General features: G+C 49.1%; 1 protein-coding gene and 1 long non-coding RNA gene across 11 annotated transcripts in view; one reads left to right on the top strand and one right to left on the bottom strand.

The window, feature by feature from the left end:
* LOC119979113 overlaps positions 1-17,831 on the top strand; it is a 64,325-nt gene that overhangs the window by 18,929 nt on the left and 27,565 nt on the right. The window lies entirely within an intron of this gene.
* capn15 (calpain 15) overlaps positions 11,892-17,831 on the bottom strand; it is a 378,220-nt gene continuing 372,280 nt past the window's right edge. For 9 of the 10 annotated variants that reach the window (XM_038821112.1, XM_038821115.1, XM_038821114.1 and 6 more), the window contains 5 exons: positions 17,509-17,670; positions 15,199-15,449; positions 13,428-13,594; positions 12,903-13,081; positions 11,998-12,175 (listed from right to left, as the gene is read on the bottom strand). In XM_038821112.1, the coding sequence (XP_038677040.1) occupies positions 11,998-12,175; positions 12,903-13,081; positions 13,428-13,594; positions 15,199-15,449; positions 17,509-17,670 (937 nt within the window). Of the gene's footprint in view, positions 12,176-12,902; positions 13,082-13,427; positions 13,595-15,198; positions 15,450-17,508; positions 17,671-17,831 lie in introns of all 10 variants that reach the window. The other variant, XM_038821109.1, reaches the window with a different exon arrangement.

Raw genomic sequence — 17,831 nt, 5'->3', positions numbered from 1 at the left:
GGGGGGGGGTTGTTGGGTTACGGTATAGGGTAGATACGTGAGTTTGAGTAGGGTGATCGTTGCTCGGCACAACATCGAGGGCCAAAGGGCCTGTTCTGTGCTGTACTGTTCTATGTTCCGGGTTCCTGGGGGGTGTACAGGGCGATCTGTCCCCAGGGGGGGGGGGGGGGGGGGGGGTGCCCCCATGGTGGCCTGGCCCGCGATCGGGGCCCACCGAGCCTGTGCTGTGGGGGCACTCTTTTCCTACGCGCCGGCCGTGTCAGCCTCCGCGATGGCCGCGCGCATGGCCTGCGCATGCGCGGGGATGACGTCAGCAGTCGCTGACGCTCCTTTGCATGTGCAGACTCGCGCTGGCCGCGCTGACTCCCTTCGGCCCCGGCTGGAGTGGTGCCAACTGGCAGGGCCCAAATCACTCCGGTGCCGACTTGGCCCTATAGGTGCGGAGGATTCCGCACCTTTTGGGGCTGGCCAACGCCGGAGTGGTTCACGCCACTCCGTCCCGCTGGGACCCCCCGCCCCGCCAGGTACGGGAGAATCCTGCCCCATGTATTAGTAGTTTGCATCAGAAAAATAAAGCTGAGGGAAGTTTGAAAAAAAATGGGGGACCTTAAAACCGGGAACATTAAAGAGACTGGAATATGCGTTACTCAATACAGGAGTTTGCACATTCTCCCCGTGTCTGCGTGGGCCTCTAAAGATGCGCAGGGTAGGTGGGTTGGCAACACTAAGTTGCCCCTTAATCGGAAAGAAAAGAATTGCGTACTCTAAATTTATTTAAAAAAATGAATTACTCAATAGAGAGAGCTTTATTAAAGAAACATTTATAGAAGATCCAAAACGCCTCAAAAGCTTTAAGACTAAGCAAACCATTCACCACGGGAATGCTCCAGTGTTAGAATCAGCAAGAAGCATCATTTCCAATTCAAGAAAAGAGAAAGAAACAAAAATGGAATGACAGATGAAATATTGGAACCGACGGAGAACTGAAGGAAGGTGAACTAAAAAAAAGCAACATCAGGGTTTGGATAAAAGGATCAAACAAAAATGTGTTTAAGGGAAGGAAAAGTGGTTGAACAAAAAATGGGAACGAATGGAAAAGTGTAAAAACAGAGACTCAAGAACAATGCGTAAAGACATTGAGGAAAAGTTGAGTGTACATCTGGAAGAGACATCAAAGAGGAACATGGGGAAGTTATCATGGAAAGGGACCAAGTGCTTGCCAGATTGACTGAATACAAACAAGATTTATGTGAGGACAACAGGCAGGAAGCAAAGCCAATAATTAAGAAAAACACAGCTGATCCAAAGATAATTAAAGACAAAGTGAAAACAGCAATAAATACGGTGAAAAACAATAAAGCCAAAGCTCAGATGACATTCCCATTGAACAAGTTAAGCCTTTAGTAGGCTTTGGAATTCTCCGACCCCCCCGCTGGCGCGCCACGCCACCCCGCAAAGCGGAGAATCGTGGCCCATTAGGGCCGGTGTGGTTGGCGCAGTGCCAGTCGGGGGCCGCATACGATTCTCCAGCCCGGATGGCCGTAAAAAAAAACCCGAGTCCTGCCGGCGCCGTTCTAATCTGCACTGAGCTGGCGGGACCTCGGCTTTGAAGGGTCGGGTGGCGGCCTGTTGGGGGGGGGGGGGGGGGGGGGAGGGGAAGGCTCCGATGTGGCCTGACCCACGATTGGGACCCACCGATCGTTGGGCTGGCCTCTCTGTCTCCTGGCCTCCTTTACTCCGCGCCGGCCCCTGTACTCCTGCATCATGTTGGGTCGGGGCCGGCACGGACAAGGGAGACACCGCGTATGTGCGGGTTCGTGCCAACCCACTGCGCATGCGCGCATCCCCCAGCGCCCATTCCATGGCTGCATCAGCAGCAGCGCCCTGTGGCCCCCTATAAGGGCCAGAATTGCAGATACTGGGGCTGTGTTGAGGCCATCGGGAAACGCGACGGTGTTTCCGACGGCGTCAACACTTAGCCTCAGGATCAATTAATGAAGTTTACAACATGGGATAAATACCAGAATAAATCACATTTACTTCATTTATATAGAGAGTCAAAAGTGCTCTGGAGCCAATGAAGCATTTTTGTTAGTTATAATATCCAAAACATAACAAGTTGCTCACAGCAAGTTCCAACAAACATTCAGGGATGAAATAATTTTTATCTATATAGCACTTTAATATAATAAAACACCCTAAGGCACTTCACAGGATTATAAAACAAAACAGAACACTAGGTGGGCCACATAAGGGGATTTTAATTCGTCCAGGTGATCAAAAGCTTTGTCAAAAGCTTTAAGTGCTAACTTTGGATTGCGCGAGAAGTTGCAATATGAGACCCGTCCATTGTGGGCGGGATCACTTTTGGCAAATCTGCATATGAGAGCGAGACAGCTCGTTTCACTCTAACATGCAGTCTCCCAAGGTGCTCAAGAAGTTGGGATCTATCCCCTTCACCTCAGAGACCTCGGGCAAGCGCCGGTCTTCACGAATGGGGACCAGGGGGAATGGCACTCGTGGTGTCTCCAGGGCCCCAGGTGCATGCCCTTTGGGTAGGGTGGTACCCTGGCACTGCTGGTGCTACCAGGGCACCCTGCTGCCAGCCTGACACTGTCATCTGGGTGCCGATATGGCACTGCCAAGGTGTCAAGCTGGCATTTTGCATGCAGTGACGATCAGGCCGGGAGTGCCGTGCACGGGTGTTGGGGAGTGCAGGGCACCTGGGGACCCCCTCATAGTGAGTTGGGGCTTGGGGGGGGGGGTTGGCTCGAGTCAGGGGCTCCAGAGATCGGGACGCCATTTCGCTACACTGAGGAGTTCTGGCGAACAGAAAACGGGGCTATGTGGAAGCGCCAGGAAACACGTGGCTAAACACACTTGCTAAGGGACTTTGTTCCCATTTAGTTAAATCATGCCCAATGTGTCTTAAATAGAGAAGAAAGCTGGAGAGGTGAGACTGTTTAGGGAGGGAAATCCACAGCTTAGGCATGGCCTCAATGATGAAATGATTAAAATGGGACATAAGAGATTCCCCAGGGTTATAGGAAACTAGGATGGTACCAGCAGTGCCAGGGCACCACCCTGCCCAAAGGCCATTCAGCTGAGGGCCCCTAATTCCCTGGGATACCCCTATGAGCTCCGTTCCATCTAGTTCCCGTTTGTGCTGACCAATGGATCATAAGGAGCAATTACACAATGGACACCGAAGGTATCCAAGATGAAAATGTTCACAAGGAGCCCAGGCTCGATACAGACATCGAGAATCTGGTGAAGCAGTGTTCCTTGTTGCCAAGAGAACCAGAAGCTCCCACCTATATTGGATTAAATTTGTTTATTGTCACGTGTACTGTGGTACAGTGAAAGTATTGTTCTGCGTACAGTTAAGACAGATCATTCCGTACATGAACAGAAAATACATCCGGGCGGCACGGTGGCTAGCCACGGGTGGGTTTTTAGCACAATTAAAACTAACACCTTTTGTGTTTAAACTCAAGGAAGCCCATTTGATGAGAATTCTTTGCAATCAGCACATGAACGGTTACGTACATACACTGAGTTGGCACATTCATCCGTATAACATTTTAAAAACCCTGATGATCAACCAAGTGGAGGAAGAGGGGGAATCCTTCCTCACTTGGTCGTAATGCAGCATTGCCAATGGAACACTATCATCTCCAGCACACACACCACAGACTTACCACCATTCCTCCAATGTCGCTGGGTCAAAATCCTGTAACGCCCTCCCTAACAGCACTGTGGGTGCACCTACACCACATCATGGACACAATAATTCAAGAAGGTGGCTCACCACCACCCTTTCAAGGGCAATTAGGGCTGGGCAGCCCTTGTCCACTTACAGAAATTAATAAAATAAAGGTGGGTTACATCTAAGAGTGAAGCCAAAGGTGAAGAAGTGATGAAGACGCAGTTCCAGCAACTCGCAGCTCAAACGTTTCTTCCAAATAAGTTTTATTCATGTGGTGAATGTAATATATATATATATATATGGGGCCTCACGGTAGCATGGTGGTTAGCATCAATGCTTCACAGCTCCAGGGTCCCAGGTTCGATTCCCGGCTGGGTCACTGTCTGTGTGGAGTCTGCACGCCCTCCCCGTGTGTGCGTGGGTTTCCTCCGGGTGCTCCGGTTTCCTCCCACAGTCCAAAGATGTGCGGGTTAGGTGGATTGGCCATGCTAAATTGCCCGTAGTGTAAAGGTTAATGGGGGGATTGTTGGGTTAGGGGTATGTGGGTTTAAGTGGGGTGATCATTGCTCGCACAACATCGAGGGCCGAAGGGCCTGTTCTGTGCTGTACTGTTCTATCTATCTATCTAATTCACACTGTCTTTGTAAGCGCAGTAGCGCTATCCTACCACTAGGGGGAGTAGCTCTGGGAGTACTCAGGAATTTGTACTGGGCTCCACCCTTGGCTCCGCCCATGACTCCTCCCCCTCGTGCAGCTGTATAAATACCCTTGTCCAGAGTCAGCCTGAGTTCACTAAGAGTTCATCAACGGGTAACAGGCTGGCTCTGAAGTAAGTCGATTAAAGCCTAGATTCATATCGGAAACACGTGTCTGGTGAATTGATGGTTCCATCAATTTAATCGACTTAGGAACAGTAAAGATCGATTATGGAATCGGCCCTCAAGCCTGGACGCCTGGAACTCGACCCGCAGGATGCAGAGGCTAAAGAAATCTTCTCCCACTGGATGCGGTGCTTCAAGGCCTACCTGGCCGAAGCGAGCACAGCCGAAACGACAGAGGATCAGAAGCTAAGTCTACTGCACGCGAGGGTGAGCCACAGAATCTCTATGCAACTAAACTCGGCCAGTTCATATACTGCGGCGCTAGCAGTTCTCGATAAAATTTATGTAAGGCCTATTAATGAAGTTTACGCTCGCCATGTGTTCACGACTCGCCGCCAGCGGCCTACAGAATCACTCGCCGAATTTCTAAGGGAACTCAATAATTTGTCCAATGACTGTAATTACCAAGCGGTTGCCGCGGCTGAACACAGGGAACTTGCTGTACGCGATGTTTTTGTAGCGGGCCTCAGGTCTAACTATGTGCGCCAACGACTGCTGGAAAAGGGGGCCCAGGACTTAGAAACGACTGTGGAAGCTGCTACCACGATGGAGGTCTCCTTCCGCAGCCTTAACTCGTTCCCCGCGGACCCCGTGACCCAATCATGGGCCCCCGACCAGCAACACCCCCAGGCCTGTGCTACGCGGCCTCCCAGCCACCATGCTGCCCCAGCCAGCCGCTATGCTCCAGCCTGCCATTTCTGCAGCCAGAACCAGCACCCGCAGCAGCACTGCCCGGCCCGCAACGCGACCTGCAGCAGCTGCGGGCGAAAAGGCCATTACGCAAGAGTGTGCCTCGCTAAAAGGGCCCCAGCCTCCAACTCCCCAGCTACTCGAAGTAATCGCTCCCCTCACTCGCAGGCCCGTGGGGCCCGAAACGCTGCGGCCTATGCCCCGACTCCGCCCCCTCCAGCCACATGCGATTCATGGGGGCCGCCATCTTGGAAAACCTCCACCACGCGGCCGGCCACGTGCGACTCATGGGGGCCGCCATCTTGGACGCCATCTTCCTCTCCGCCCGCCACGTGCGATCCACAGGCCCGGTCGGCATCTCCGCGCTCGGAGAACTCTGCGGAAGAATTCGAATATGAACTCAGAGGGCAGTCATCACGGGGCCACTCCAGCACAGCTGATCGAGCCGCCGACTACCCGCAACTCAGCTCGGTCACCCTGGACCAATCACGACCAAAGAATCTACGAAACTCGATGGCAGAAGTCCATATCAACGGGTACAAAACGCCATGCGTCTTCGACTCCGGGAGCACAGAGAGCTTCATACATCCAGACCTGGTAAGACGCTGTTCGCTCCCCGTTTTCCCCGCGCAGCAAACTATCGCGCTCGCTTCAGGCTCCCATTCGGTCCAGATCCAGGGGTGCACCGCCGCGACACTCACAATCCGAGGCGCTAGCTATTCAAAATTCAAACTCTACGTTTTGCCCGAACTCTACGCGCCACTCTTATTAGGCCTAGACTTCCAATGTAACAAGAGCCTCACCCTCAGCTTCGGAGGGCCCCTGCCCCCACTCACAATCTGCAGCCTCGCTACGCTGCAAATCCCCCCCCATCTCTCTTTGCCAATCTCACAAAGAACTGTAAACCCGTAGCCACTCGTAGCAGGCGGTATAGCCTGCAGGATAGAGTATTTGCAGAGCAGAGGTCCGAAGGCTACTCAGTGAAAGGGTTATAGAGGCCAACAATAGTCCCTGGAGAGCTCAGGTGGTGGTCGTTAAGACCGGGGGAAAATTCCGTATGGTGGTCGACTACAGTCAGACCATAAATAGATTTACGCTCCTCGACGTGTATCCCCTCCCCAGGATTGCAGACATGGTAAACCAGATCGCCCAGTATCGGCTCTTTTCCACGGTGGATCTGAAGTCTGCATACCACCAGCTCCCAATCCACCCGGAGGACCGGCACTACACGGCATTCGAGGCCGATGGCCGCCTCTTCCATTTCCTCCGGGTCCCTTTCGGCGTCACTAATGGGGTCTCGGTGTTCCAACGAGCAATGGACCGAATGGTGAACTAGTACGGGCTGCAGGCCACATTTCCGTATCTGGACAATGTCACCATCTGCGGCTATGACCAGCAGGACCACGACGCCAACCTCCACCGTTTTCTCCAGACGGCACAGAAACTGAATCTCATGTACAACATGGAGAAATGCGTTTTCCGCACAGCCACACTAGCCATCCTCGGCTATGTCGTGGAAAACGGAGTCCTGGGCCCAGATCCGGACCGTATGCGCCCCCTCTTAGAACTCCCCCTCCCCCATTGCCCCAAGGCCCTCAAACGGTGCTTGGGCTTCTTTTCCTACTACGTCCAGTGGGTCCCTCAATATGCAGACAAAGACCGCCCACTCTTTAGGGCCACACGATTTCCCCTGTCAGCCGAGGCACGCCAGGCCTTCGACAGCATCAAGGAGGACATCGCCAAAGCGGCCATGCGGGTGGTGGATGAATCCACCCCATTCCAGGTAGAGAGCGACGCCTCAGAGGTAGCTCTTGCAGCCACGCTAAATCAGGCAGGGAGACCAGTTGCATTTTTCTCTCGTACCCTCTCCGCTTCAGAACTCCGACACTCTTCAGTCGAGAAGGAAGCACAAGCCATTGTGGAGGCTATCCGTCACTGGAGGCACTACCTCGCAGGTAGGAGGTTCACCCTCATCACCGACCAAAGATCGGTTGCCTTCATGTTCGACAACTCGCAAAGGGACAAAATAAAAAACGACAAAATTCTGAGGTGGAGGATCGAACTCTCCACCTACAATTACGATATCAAATATCGACCCGGGAAGCTCAACGAGCCTCCGGATGCCCTATCCCGCGGGACATGTGCCAGTGCGCAGATCGACCGATTAAAAGTCATCCACAATGACCTCTGCCACTCGGGGGTCACCCACTACATCAGGGCCCGAAACCTGCCTTTCTCCAACGAGGAGGTAAAAGCGGTCACCAGGGATTGCCTGATCTGTGCGGAGTGCAAACCGCACTTCTGTAGACCAGACAGGGCCCACCTGGTCAAGGCTTCTAGGCCCTTTGAACGCCTCGCGATTGATTTCAAAGGGCCACTCCCCTCAACCAACAAGAACGTTTACTTTTTAAACGTCGTAGACGAGTTCTCCCGTTTCCCATTCGCTATCCCGTGCCCCGACATGACCTCCCACACAGTCATTAAGGCCCTGCATAGCATCTTCACTCTGTTTGGTTTCCCCAGCTACGTACACAGCGACCGGGGTTCGTGCTTCATGAGCGACGAGCTGCGTCAGTACCTGTTCGACAAGGGCATTGCCTCGAGCAGGACTACCAGCTACAACCCCAGGGGGAATGGGCAGGTGGAAAGGGAGAATGCGACGGTCTGGAAGACCGTCCTACTGACCCTCCGGTCTAGAAAGCTCCAAGTCTCCCAGTGGCAGGAAGTCCTCCCAGACGCGCTCCACGCTATTAGGTCCTTTTTGTGCAAGGCGACCAACCAGACCCCTCACGAGAGGCTCTTCATTTTTTCCAGGGGCACTATCACGGGGGTCTCACTTCCGGCATGGCTGAGGATGTTGGGCCCCGTACTTCTGAGGAAACACGTCAGGGCGCACAAAACCGACCCCCTTGTTGAGAAGGTGCGCCTGCTCCACTCCAACCCCCAGTACGCATTCGTCGAGTTCCCTGACGGCCGTCAGGACACGGTATCCCTCCGGGATCTGGCACCCGCCGGATCCAGCGCCCCCTCTACCCCCACAGAAGGACCTCTCACCCTACACCCCATGCTGCCGCCCCCTTGCGCTCCCGAGCCCACTCCACCAGTTCCGCGCCGGCCAGCCCCCAGTCGAACCAGGAGAGTATGAAGCTCAGATACAACCCTCCCTGGAGTCTGCCATCGTACCCCAGCACACAACACCCATCCAACCACTGCAAGAGGCTGCAACCCCAGTGGTCCGCAGATCACAACGGACAATTCGACCACTGGACAGACTGACGTTGTAGGCCACCACCCCCGCCGGACTTGATTTTTTTGCAGGGGGTGAATGTAATATATATATATATGATAAATCACACTGTCTTTGTAAGCGCAGTAGCGCTATCCTACCACTAGGGGGAGTAGCTCTGGGAGTACTCAGGAACTTGTACTGGGCTCCACCCTTGGCTCCGCCCACGACTCCTCCCCCTAGTGCAGCTGTATAAATACCCTTGTCCAGAGTCAGCCTGAGTTCACTCAGAGTTCATCAACGGGTAACAGGCTGGCTCTGAAGTAAGTCGATTAAAGCCTAGATTCATATCGGAAACACGTGTCTGGTGAATTGATGGTTCCATCAATTCATCAAGTTTTTCTCCCCCGATTTAAAAAGTATTCTGTTTGAGGAGAGGGATGTTAGGTAGCTAACACTCCCCAAGGTGAGGGACAAAGTAAAATCTCCTGCTGTTTGCCTCGCTTCTTCATCCGAGCAAAAGTCACTCCCATCAGGTACCGGGAGAACAATAAAAAATTTCTCACATCAAGCCTGAGTGAAATTGCTAATTCCATCTTTGGTTTTGTTTTGTGCTGTGTTTATATCTGTTATGAATTGGCCTATCTATTTTTACTTTCAACTATTATGACCAGCTGACAGCAATGTCTTCATCCCATCCACCCAGGTGGGTTTGGATCCCCCCCCTTTCACTGTTGTTGTTTTACTTACCAATGAGACTCCGATAAATGTTAAGACCAAGGACATTGCAGGAATGGGATCTGCTTTAGTGATGCTTTACAATTCGCTGCTGTGCTGCCTCCTTAGTCAAACAGCTTGCTCACATTCACAGATGTTGGGAGGCAATTCGGGTGTGAGGTACCCAGGAAGGTTCAGCAGAAGAGAAGCTCAGAGTGGGAGGTCGGGTAAAGAGGGTGTTTGTTCTTGTTACAAGTAATCGTACACATCAAGAAACCTGTATTATTCTTCATGGTTTCTGAGATTGAGATCCACATCCTCCTGGAATTCCAGGCTCCAAACTAACCTGAAATCCCAGTCACGCTGGTCGTCTGGTGCTCCACAGCGAATTTAGTTCACACCAATACAAAGTTCACCAATCAGTTCATTAAAAAACAAAATTTATTTGGTCCATTGGAACCTGAGATTTTTCAAACTACATGATATATATATATTTTTATTTATTTATATTTTTATATATATATATATAGACTCTAAAATCAATAAAATTCTCCATATGACACATTCTAGTATTCCAGTTTCAGGAAACAGAAGTCACAGACTCGTTCCGAGTTTATACTCGCTCCACAGCCAATGTACAGCATTGTGTGTTGGCTCAGCTTCTCTAACACCAACTCCAGAGGAGGGCACAGGGGAGGAGTGGGTGAGAAAGAGACGGGAGGGCTTGAGACAGAGTGGCTGGGCCAGGCTGTGGGAGCTGGAGGTTGGGGATACAGGATGTTAGTTCATCGCAGGTTATTCAGGAAATCAGTGTCTGTTGGATATGGCTTACTGTTTTTGCTCTTCTGTGGGGTGAGGTGGATAGACAGTGGGGAGTTGAGATGTCAATGGATTGGTGGGTCTGAGAATAAGCTGGCACAGGAACCTATTTCCATTTATAATTCAAACTTTAAAAAAAACTCCATTAGAAAGAAAATCAGTAAAATTTAACATCCCACTTTAAATGAATGACTAAAATTGGAACAAAGGCAGGATCCAGGCATGAATGGGCAGTTTTTAAGCAGGGTCTCTGATTAGAGCAAGAGAACTCTTTATTTCGAGAGATTCCAGGGATTGTGTACTTGGAGATTCTATTATTCCTCCATTTCTTATGTGGCACTGAATGCTACATTTAATACATAGATCATGGATGTTACTGAGGATTTGGGAATCACATCCAATTCTGTCTGTGTTTCAGTCACCAGTTGCCTTGGCCTATAGCCAGGATCATCCGGTCCCACTGAAAGTCAATGGATTTCTGCTGGGCCGCAGTGGGTTCACCACAGCAGGGCTGGAAGATCCCAACCAGACCCACAGTGGGTCTCAGCGCAGGAAAGTCGGACAATCCCAACCAGACCCACAGCAGAGCTCACCACGGCATGTACGGAAAATCCCAGACAAGCCCATAGCGGAGCTCACCACAGCGTGTATGGAAAATCCCAGTCAGACCCACAGGGCTGGAAAATTCTGGCCAGACTTACTGTTCTTTCTGAACTGTGGGACTGAGAAAATTTGTCTATTGGACAAAGGATTGTTTAAAAAATCACTATTTTTGTAAGAACAAACGCAATAAAAACAGGTTCAGATTTACAGCCCTCACACGTTCAACATCTTTCAGCACCCAGGCGCACAGGATTACTGTCATTGCTAACATTATCACATTATATGTGTTCAGTTCGATGAGGTTCCTTTAAACTTACTGTTCTGTGTGTTTGGCCCAGTGTTTGCATGTGAAATTGTTCAAGATAACAGGTTTATGGTAACTTTAGAACTCCAGCAAAGTACCAACTGCGCCTTTAGATAACAAACAATTCACCTGAATCAGTCTAATAACCTGAGGAGACTTCAAGGTTAGCTGAATGTTCCTGACCCTGGCTCATTGACCCCCTCCCCCAACCTCTGATCTAGGCTCACTGGCCCTCAGCCCTGACCTCTAACTTGTGCTCAGTGACCCTCCACTCCCCAACCCCTGACCCACTGTTTTCAAGTAAAAGGCAGGAAGTCACAGTCAGAGTGCTGACTGTATATATTTGCTGCACTAGATCTGTGTGTAGTTGTGGGTCAGGAGACAAGACAGTGGGGGGACTGCAGAAAGACTGAAAGTGGATCAATTGTGGAGAGAGATAAAATCAGAAACTGCAGGAAATACTCGGCAGGTCAAGCAGCATCTATTATGCTTTTCTCTGGAGAGGTGATCAGGTTGTAATATTGAGTTGGCAGAGTACGGAAGGGTTGAGTTCGATTTCAGCACCTGATCCAGGACGAACTGAGGCCGTCACTTTAATAATGGCAGGAGGTGGAAGGGGAAGAGTTTTAACAGGACAGAGGGATTACCAAGTGCATGGAGAGATGACCAGAGCTTGGAGATACTGGGGAGGATTTAGGTCTGGGCTGGATTGCATGGGCAGCTGTCCACTGCTCACATACAGCTATTGCTACAGCTTTTTGGGTTGGCTTCCATGTTGAGTCTCCTCCGGTCATCAATCATAACCAGAAAGTCTCTCTAGATTAGCTCAAAGCCTGGGCTTTGCAGCCTGGATCTATTCTGGTTTAGCTGGGGTATTGGGCTAATAGATCTCCCCTTCCTGACGATGAGAGTGGGAGCAGGAACAGTGCATTGACTCTTTAAAAAAAATCAATATATAAAGAGGGATGGAGCTCTCATAAATGGCTCTCATCATTCGACGCATTTTCAACCACAGCGGAGGGAGGTTGTGCAGGAACAGGCGATACCATCACAGGGGCCTTGGATTGTGCAGACCAGCAACATCAGGGGTGAGGGGGGGGCTGTGTGTCCCTTTTGTGGAGGACCATTCTCCCAGAGAGTGTTGAACTGCTTTGCGATGAGCCAGACGGTGAGTGATGGAGAAACCGGCATTTCCTTCCAGCTGTGATAACACCACCAGCACCTGTCTGTGGGGAAAAACACAGTCAGCGAGATTATCGTAGATTCATCCCCTTGCTCAACAGCTGGGGCACAGAGCAAGGTGCAAAGCTTTAGGCTACCCCACTCAGCCTCAACTGTCCTCTTAATTTCCCACCTCTCTGCCTTTGGTTTGCGGCTGCATTGGACTTTATACAATTTCTGGTCCCAAGACTTCTTAAAAATATATATTTCATTCAGGTATTTTCATAGAAACAGACAAAAGCTGGTCCCAACACTTAACTGCCCAATCCACTCTCTCCTCCAAGTTTCTCCATCCCTACAATCCAGCAACCTCCTCCCTTCCCTCCACCTTCACCTCCACTCTCTAGTCAGGAGGGGAAGGTCAAGCTGATTATTTTCATTCCCCAGCTTAAAAATGTGGTTGGGCTATCTGTCTCAACACCGACCAGGGACTGAACCTGGCCAGAATGGTTCAATACCAAACCACATGCAGTGTCTGCACAATCAGCCCTCATTTAATACTGAGACAAGTCCCCATTGTAATGTCTGGAACAGTTTGAGTTCAGGTGCAAACTGGATGAGCCAGGGGATATCTGGCTGCTTAATCTCTGGCCAAATAACTTAGCAAAAAAGAAATGGTTGCAGTCTCCTCAAGTGAAGCTTGATGAGGGTAAGGGGTCAGTCAGGGAACCATCAATAGGATCCTACTCTGTGGAAACCCCAGTAACTTCACCTGTCTCGGAGTCCCCATACCTGTGCAATGGTGGCACACTGTCGGTTGTTTTCAAACTACTACGAGTTGAGACTACGTTGAAGCTGTCGGAACAGTCACATGATACATGCAGGTAGTATTTGTCATGACGATTCTCCACCACCACAATCAATCCTGCCCATCCGTGGGTCAAGTAATAACAGGTCATCCCCTCACGACCCTGTTCAAAAGTAAGGGGGGGAGCATCAGAGATCACATTAATCTTGCAGCAAAAATTCAACAGTGCAAACTTGGTTGTGTGAGGTTTCAGTCTGAAGAACGAGTAAAAGGTCAAACTATTTAGCACAGATAATTAAATAAAATAACTTGTATTTCTATAGTACCTTTCAGAACCTCAGGAGGTCCCAAAATGTACTACATCCAATGAAGTGCCTAAGAGGTGTGAATTGTGATGTAGGCCTGAGATACAGGCTGGGGCTTTCCTGATCTGTGTGGGTCAGAGACAGTGGCTCGATGAGCTTTGCGGGCTGACCAGAATGTGTCCCACTTACAGTGGGCTCTCCTACCTCATGCCTCTCTCCTTTGTGCTCAGTCAGTAGAATGACTGCATCGGCCAGTGTTGTTGGCTGAGTATTGATCTGTTCCACCATGACGAGTTTGGAGCTGTACACGGCCAAAATATGTCCAGGGAACTCTGGGGTACATCTGCCACTGCTGGTAGGGCTTGAAACACCTAGGAACAAGTAACAAGACTCCATGAGTGAAGTCACTGTACATCATTGATGGCGCTTAATGAAATGCTGCTGCAAACGTGACATTAACACCACAGCCACATACAAAGAAACCTTCACTGATGAAAGATGTTGGCTAAGGGTTAAATCTTGGCCAAGGTACCAGGGATAATTCCCCCCGCTCTTCTTCCAATAGTGACAATGGCATCTTTCAATGGATCTGAACAAGCAAACAAGACCACGGTTTAATATCTAATTGAAAATAGAGTGCAGCTTTGCCTCTGTGCTGGCACTGAACTATCAGCCCATACATTATGTGCTCAAGTGCCTGGAGTGGAACTTGAATCCAAGAGCTTTTGTCTCAGAGGGGAGGGAGCTGCCACTGAGCCAGGACTGACAATTAGCACTGCCGGGGAAGGGGAGAAGGGAAGAAGCCATGATGAGTCCTTGCTGTGGAGACATTCCATTAACAAAGATAGAGAGATAATGAGTTTGAGGTCTGCTGAGATCCACAGGTGAGGAGGCAGTAGACCGCATTGCTACTCAATAGTAACGCTCCAGGCACTTTGCAGTAATCTCAGAATGTTAAATCGCGGAGATTATAGGCTATCAAATGTTTTTTTTTCAAACAAATCACAACAATGGATATGTCAAGATATTACATGGGGAGTGGCACTGTAATGAACAGAGTTACTGTATCAGTCAGCATGCTAAATGTTACAGGGTGGGGGTTAATACTGTAAAGTGAAAGTTGAGGGAGGCCGGTGATAGGGCTGTTGGAATGTTCAGGAAAAGGCTAAAGTTGGTACAACCAGGTTACAAAATCCATCCTCACCCTCTCAACTCCCACTGAATGCTCCCCTTGGATCATGCTCTCTTGGCACAAACAAATTCGGAAACATGTAGGGTGCAGAATGCTGCGTGCCAAATATAGGGCAGCACGGTAGCACAGTGGTTAGCACTGTTGCTTCACAGCGCCAGGGTCCCATGTTTGATTTCTGGCTTGGGTCACTGTCTGTGCAGTCTGCACGTTCTCCCAGTGTCTGCGTGAGTTTCCTTCGAGTGCTCCAGTTTCCTCCCACAAGTTCCGAAAGACGTACTGTTAGGTAATTTGGACATTCTGAATTCTCCCTCCGTGTACCCGAACAGGCGCCGGAGTGTGGCGATTAGGGGTTTTTCATTGTAACTTCATTGCAGTGTTAATGTAAGCCTACTTGTGACAATAAAGATTATTATTATTAAAACATGTATAAAAATCAAAATTATTCAGATTTACTGTTAACCTTTCTTTTGTTGGTGAAGTGTTTGATTTATTGGACACACACAACAGTGTCAGCTGAAATTTCTGTTGCCTGTCCTGTTGTATGGTAAGTTGGAAGGGTTGTTTGTGCTGGCGTGGAGCGGTGATTTGATTGGTAGCCGGTATATATTACCCTCATTTTCATCTCTACTCACTCATCAAGTTCAAACCAATGCCCCTGCAATGGGGTTCACTCAAGGACAGGAATCTAATACACTAATGTTACAGCGATTGGACTAGAATCACACAAAGTTCGGATGTTGGTTGGTGGACTGGTTAGACAGCTCCTGGCTTCCTAATCCTTACCTGTTACTGGTGACAGTGACGGCGATGGCGATGGTATGCCGGACATTGACATTTGCCAGTGGTTAAAAGCACAGCACACGACCGCATACTCTCCTGGCTCCAGTATCACATCACAGCCCACAAATTTCTTCACTGCTCGCTTGCTGTGCGCCATCAGTTTGCCCAGGGTCAGCTTGTTACCACTGGAGAAGGAAGCTCGAAACACCATGATACACAGATCCAGCAAATGGCTGTCTGATGTGTCTGATCGTCTACAACACAAATGGAAAGAATCAGTGGGTGAGTATCCACAAATGCCTCATAACAACACTTGCATGGGACCCTAGAGAGTGAACAAAGCAAAATTCTATTATTAATACAAAAACACGGGGAGTTTCCTGTAATGTTTCCCTTTCTGGGAACAAAGAACATTTCTGGGATCAAAGAAAAGTACAGCACAGGAACAGGCCTTTCGGCCCTCCAAGCCTGCACTGACCATGCTGTCCTTTTAACCGAAAATCTTTAACACTTCTGGGGCCCATATTCCTCTATTCCCATGCTATTCATGTATTGGTCAAAACATCCCTTAAACAACACTATTCCACCACCTCCTCCGGCAGCGGGTTCCAGGCACCTACTATCCTCTGTGTAAAATACTTCCCTCACACATCTCTAAACTTTGTCCCTCGCACCGTAAACCTATGTACCTCTTCCACCCTAGGAAAAAGCTTCTGACTATACACTCTGTCCATGCCCCTTGTAATTTTGTAGACTGCTATCAAGTCGCCCCTCAAACTTATGTTGTTCCAGTGAGAACAAACCAAGTTTATCCAATCTCTACTCATAGCTAGCACCCTTCATACCAGGCAACACCTGGTAAACCTCTTGTGTACCCTCCTGGTAGAATGGCAACCAGAATTGAACACTATATTCCACGTGTAGCCTAACTAAGGTTCTATTTTTAAAAATAAATTTAGATTACCCAATTCTTTTATGTCCATTAAGGGGCAATTTAACGTGGTCAATCCACCTACCCTGCACATCTCTGGGCTGTGGGTGTGAGACCCACGCAGACACAGGGAGAATGTGCAAACGCCACACGGACAGTGACCCGGGGCCGGGGTCGAACCTGGGCCCTCAGCGCCGTGAGGCAACAGTGCTAACCACTGCACCACCATGCCGCCCCCTAATTAAAGTTCTATACTGCTGCAGCATGACTTGCTGATTTTCATACCCAATGCCCCGTCCGATGAAGGCAAACATGTCATATACCTTCTTGACGTGCATTGCAACTTTCAGTGACTTGTCGACCTGCACACCCAGATCCCTCTGCCTGTCAATACTCTTAAGGGTTCTGCCATTTGCTGTATATTTTCTACCTTCAAAGATGTGTTACCTCACATTTGTCCAGATTAAACTCCATCTGCCAACTCTCTGCCCAAGTCTCTAACCGATCTATATCCTGCTGTATCTTCTGACAGTCCTCATCACTATCAGCAATTGCACAAACCTTTGTGTTGCCCACAAATTTACTAGTCAGACCAGTTACATTTCCCTCCAAATCATTTATATATACAACAAAGGACCCAGCACTGATCCTTGTGAAACACCACTAGTCACAGCCCTTCACTCAATTTGTAGTCTGGAGGGCTTGCAAAGTTTAGATGCAGCAGTTTTTTTTCAGACTGCAGGCTCTACCCACACTTTCAATGCATTAAATCTTCACCTGGAAGGCAATTGTCACCATCACCAAACCTTTCTATTGAGTCAGATCAGCAATGATCTAAGTGAATAGCGAAACAGGCTCGAGGAGTTGAATGGCCTCCTCTTGTTCCTATCAATACTGGTGATTAGTGGGTTGATACTCACATCAGTAACACAATACCAGGCATTCCTAATAGCAAACCTAACAATATTAAGGATGACGTTATAGCTTTGCTCAGTTTGCCAGAAACACAAAATTGTCATGTGAACAGATATAATGTCATTGCAAACTCTGACCAATAGGTGTCTTTGTGGTGATGGCAAGTGCCTGTTCTGACTTGGTTGACTTGTAAGAATAAATATCTTACAATCACCTGAGGCAATGGTACGGGAATTTTTGTTGAAAAATAAGTTTATTCTTACAAATGAATAGTGAAGAAAGTGATTGAAGACTGAGACAATGCTACCTTGTAAATGGAATCAATGAGAAAGGGAATGATCATTTACAATATGGTGACAGGGATGTGTAGGAGTGTGGAAAAAGATGAGTTACACATTACAACAAAAAGACAAAGTTGGGAGAGAAATTGGCTGCATTTAGTGGGAACCGTTTGCTGATTATCTTACCTGCTTCCTTCCTGAAACAGTTGAAACTCCAGCACGGTGAGATCGAGCACAGTCAGTGCAGTTACAGTTATTGGCCCATTGGTTCGATTTGGAAACATCCCCATAAGTCGGACTTCATGCCAATCAGAGTTAATTTTACAAATGTCGACAGAATCAAAATACCTGAAAGATTATTGGGATAAGGCTGATAAAGTATTCTAACAATGTATTTGCCCTTCATTTCGGAAGATGCTGAATCATTACTGGGGTGTAACACCATGCGTGGCTCAACCATCAACAAGTCACCAGCAATTGGGGGGGATGTTAGGAGTGTTTTCATTATT

The sequence above is a fragment of the Scyliorhinus canicula genome, chromosome 15, assembly GCF_902713615.1.
Source record: "Scyliorhinus canicula chromosome 15, sScyCan1.1, whole genome shotgun sequence".
In the NCBI taxonomy this organism is placed as follows: domain Eukaryota; kingdom Metazoa; phylum Chordata; class Chondrichthyes; order Carcharhiniformes; family Scyliorhinidae; genus Scyliorhinus; species Scyliorhinus canicula.
The sequence above is the reverse complement of the archived record's forward strand: the minus strand, read 5'-3'. Positions and strand labels throughout refer to the sequence as shown.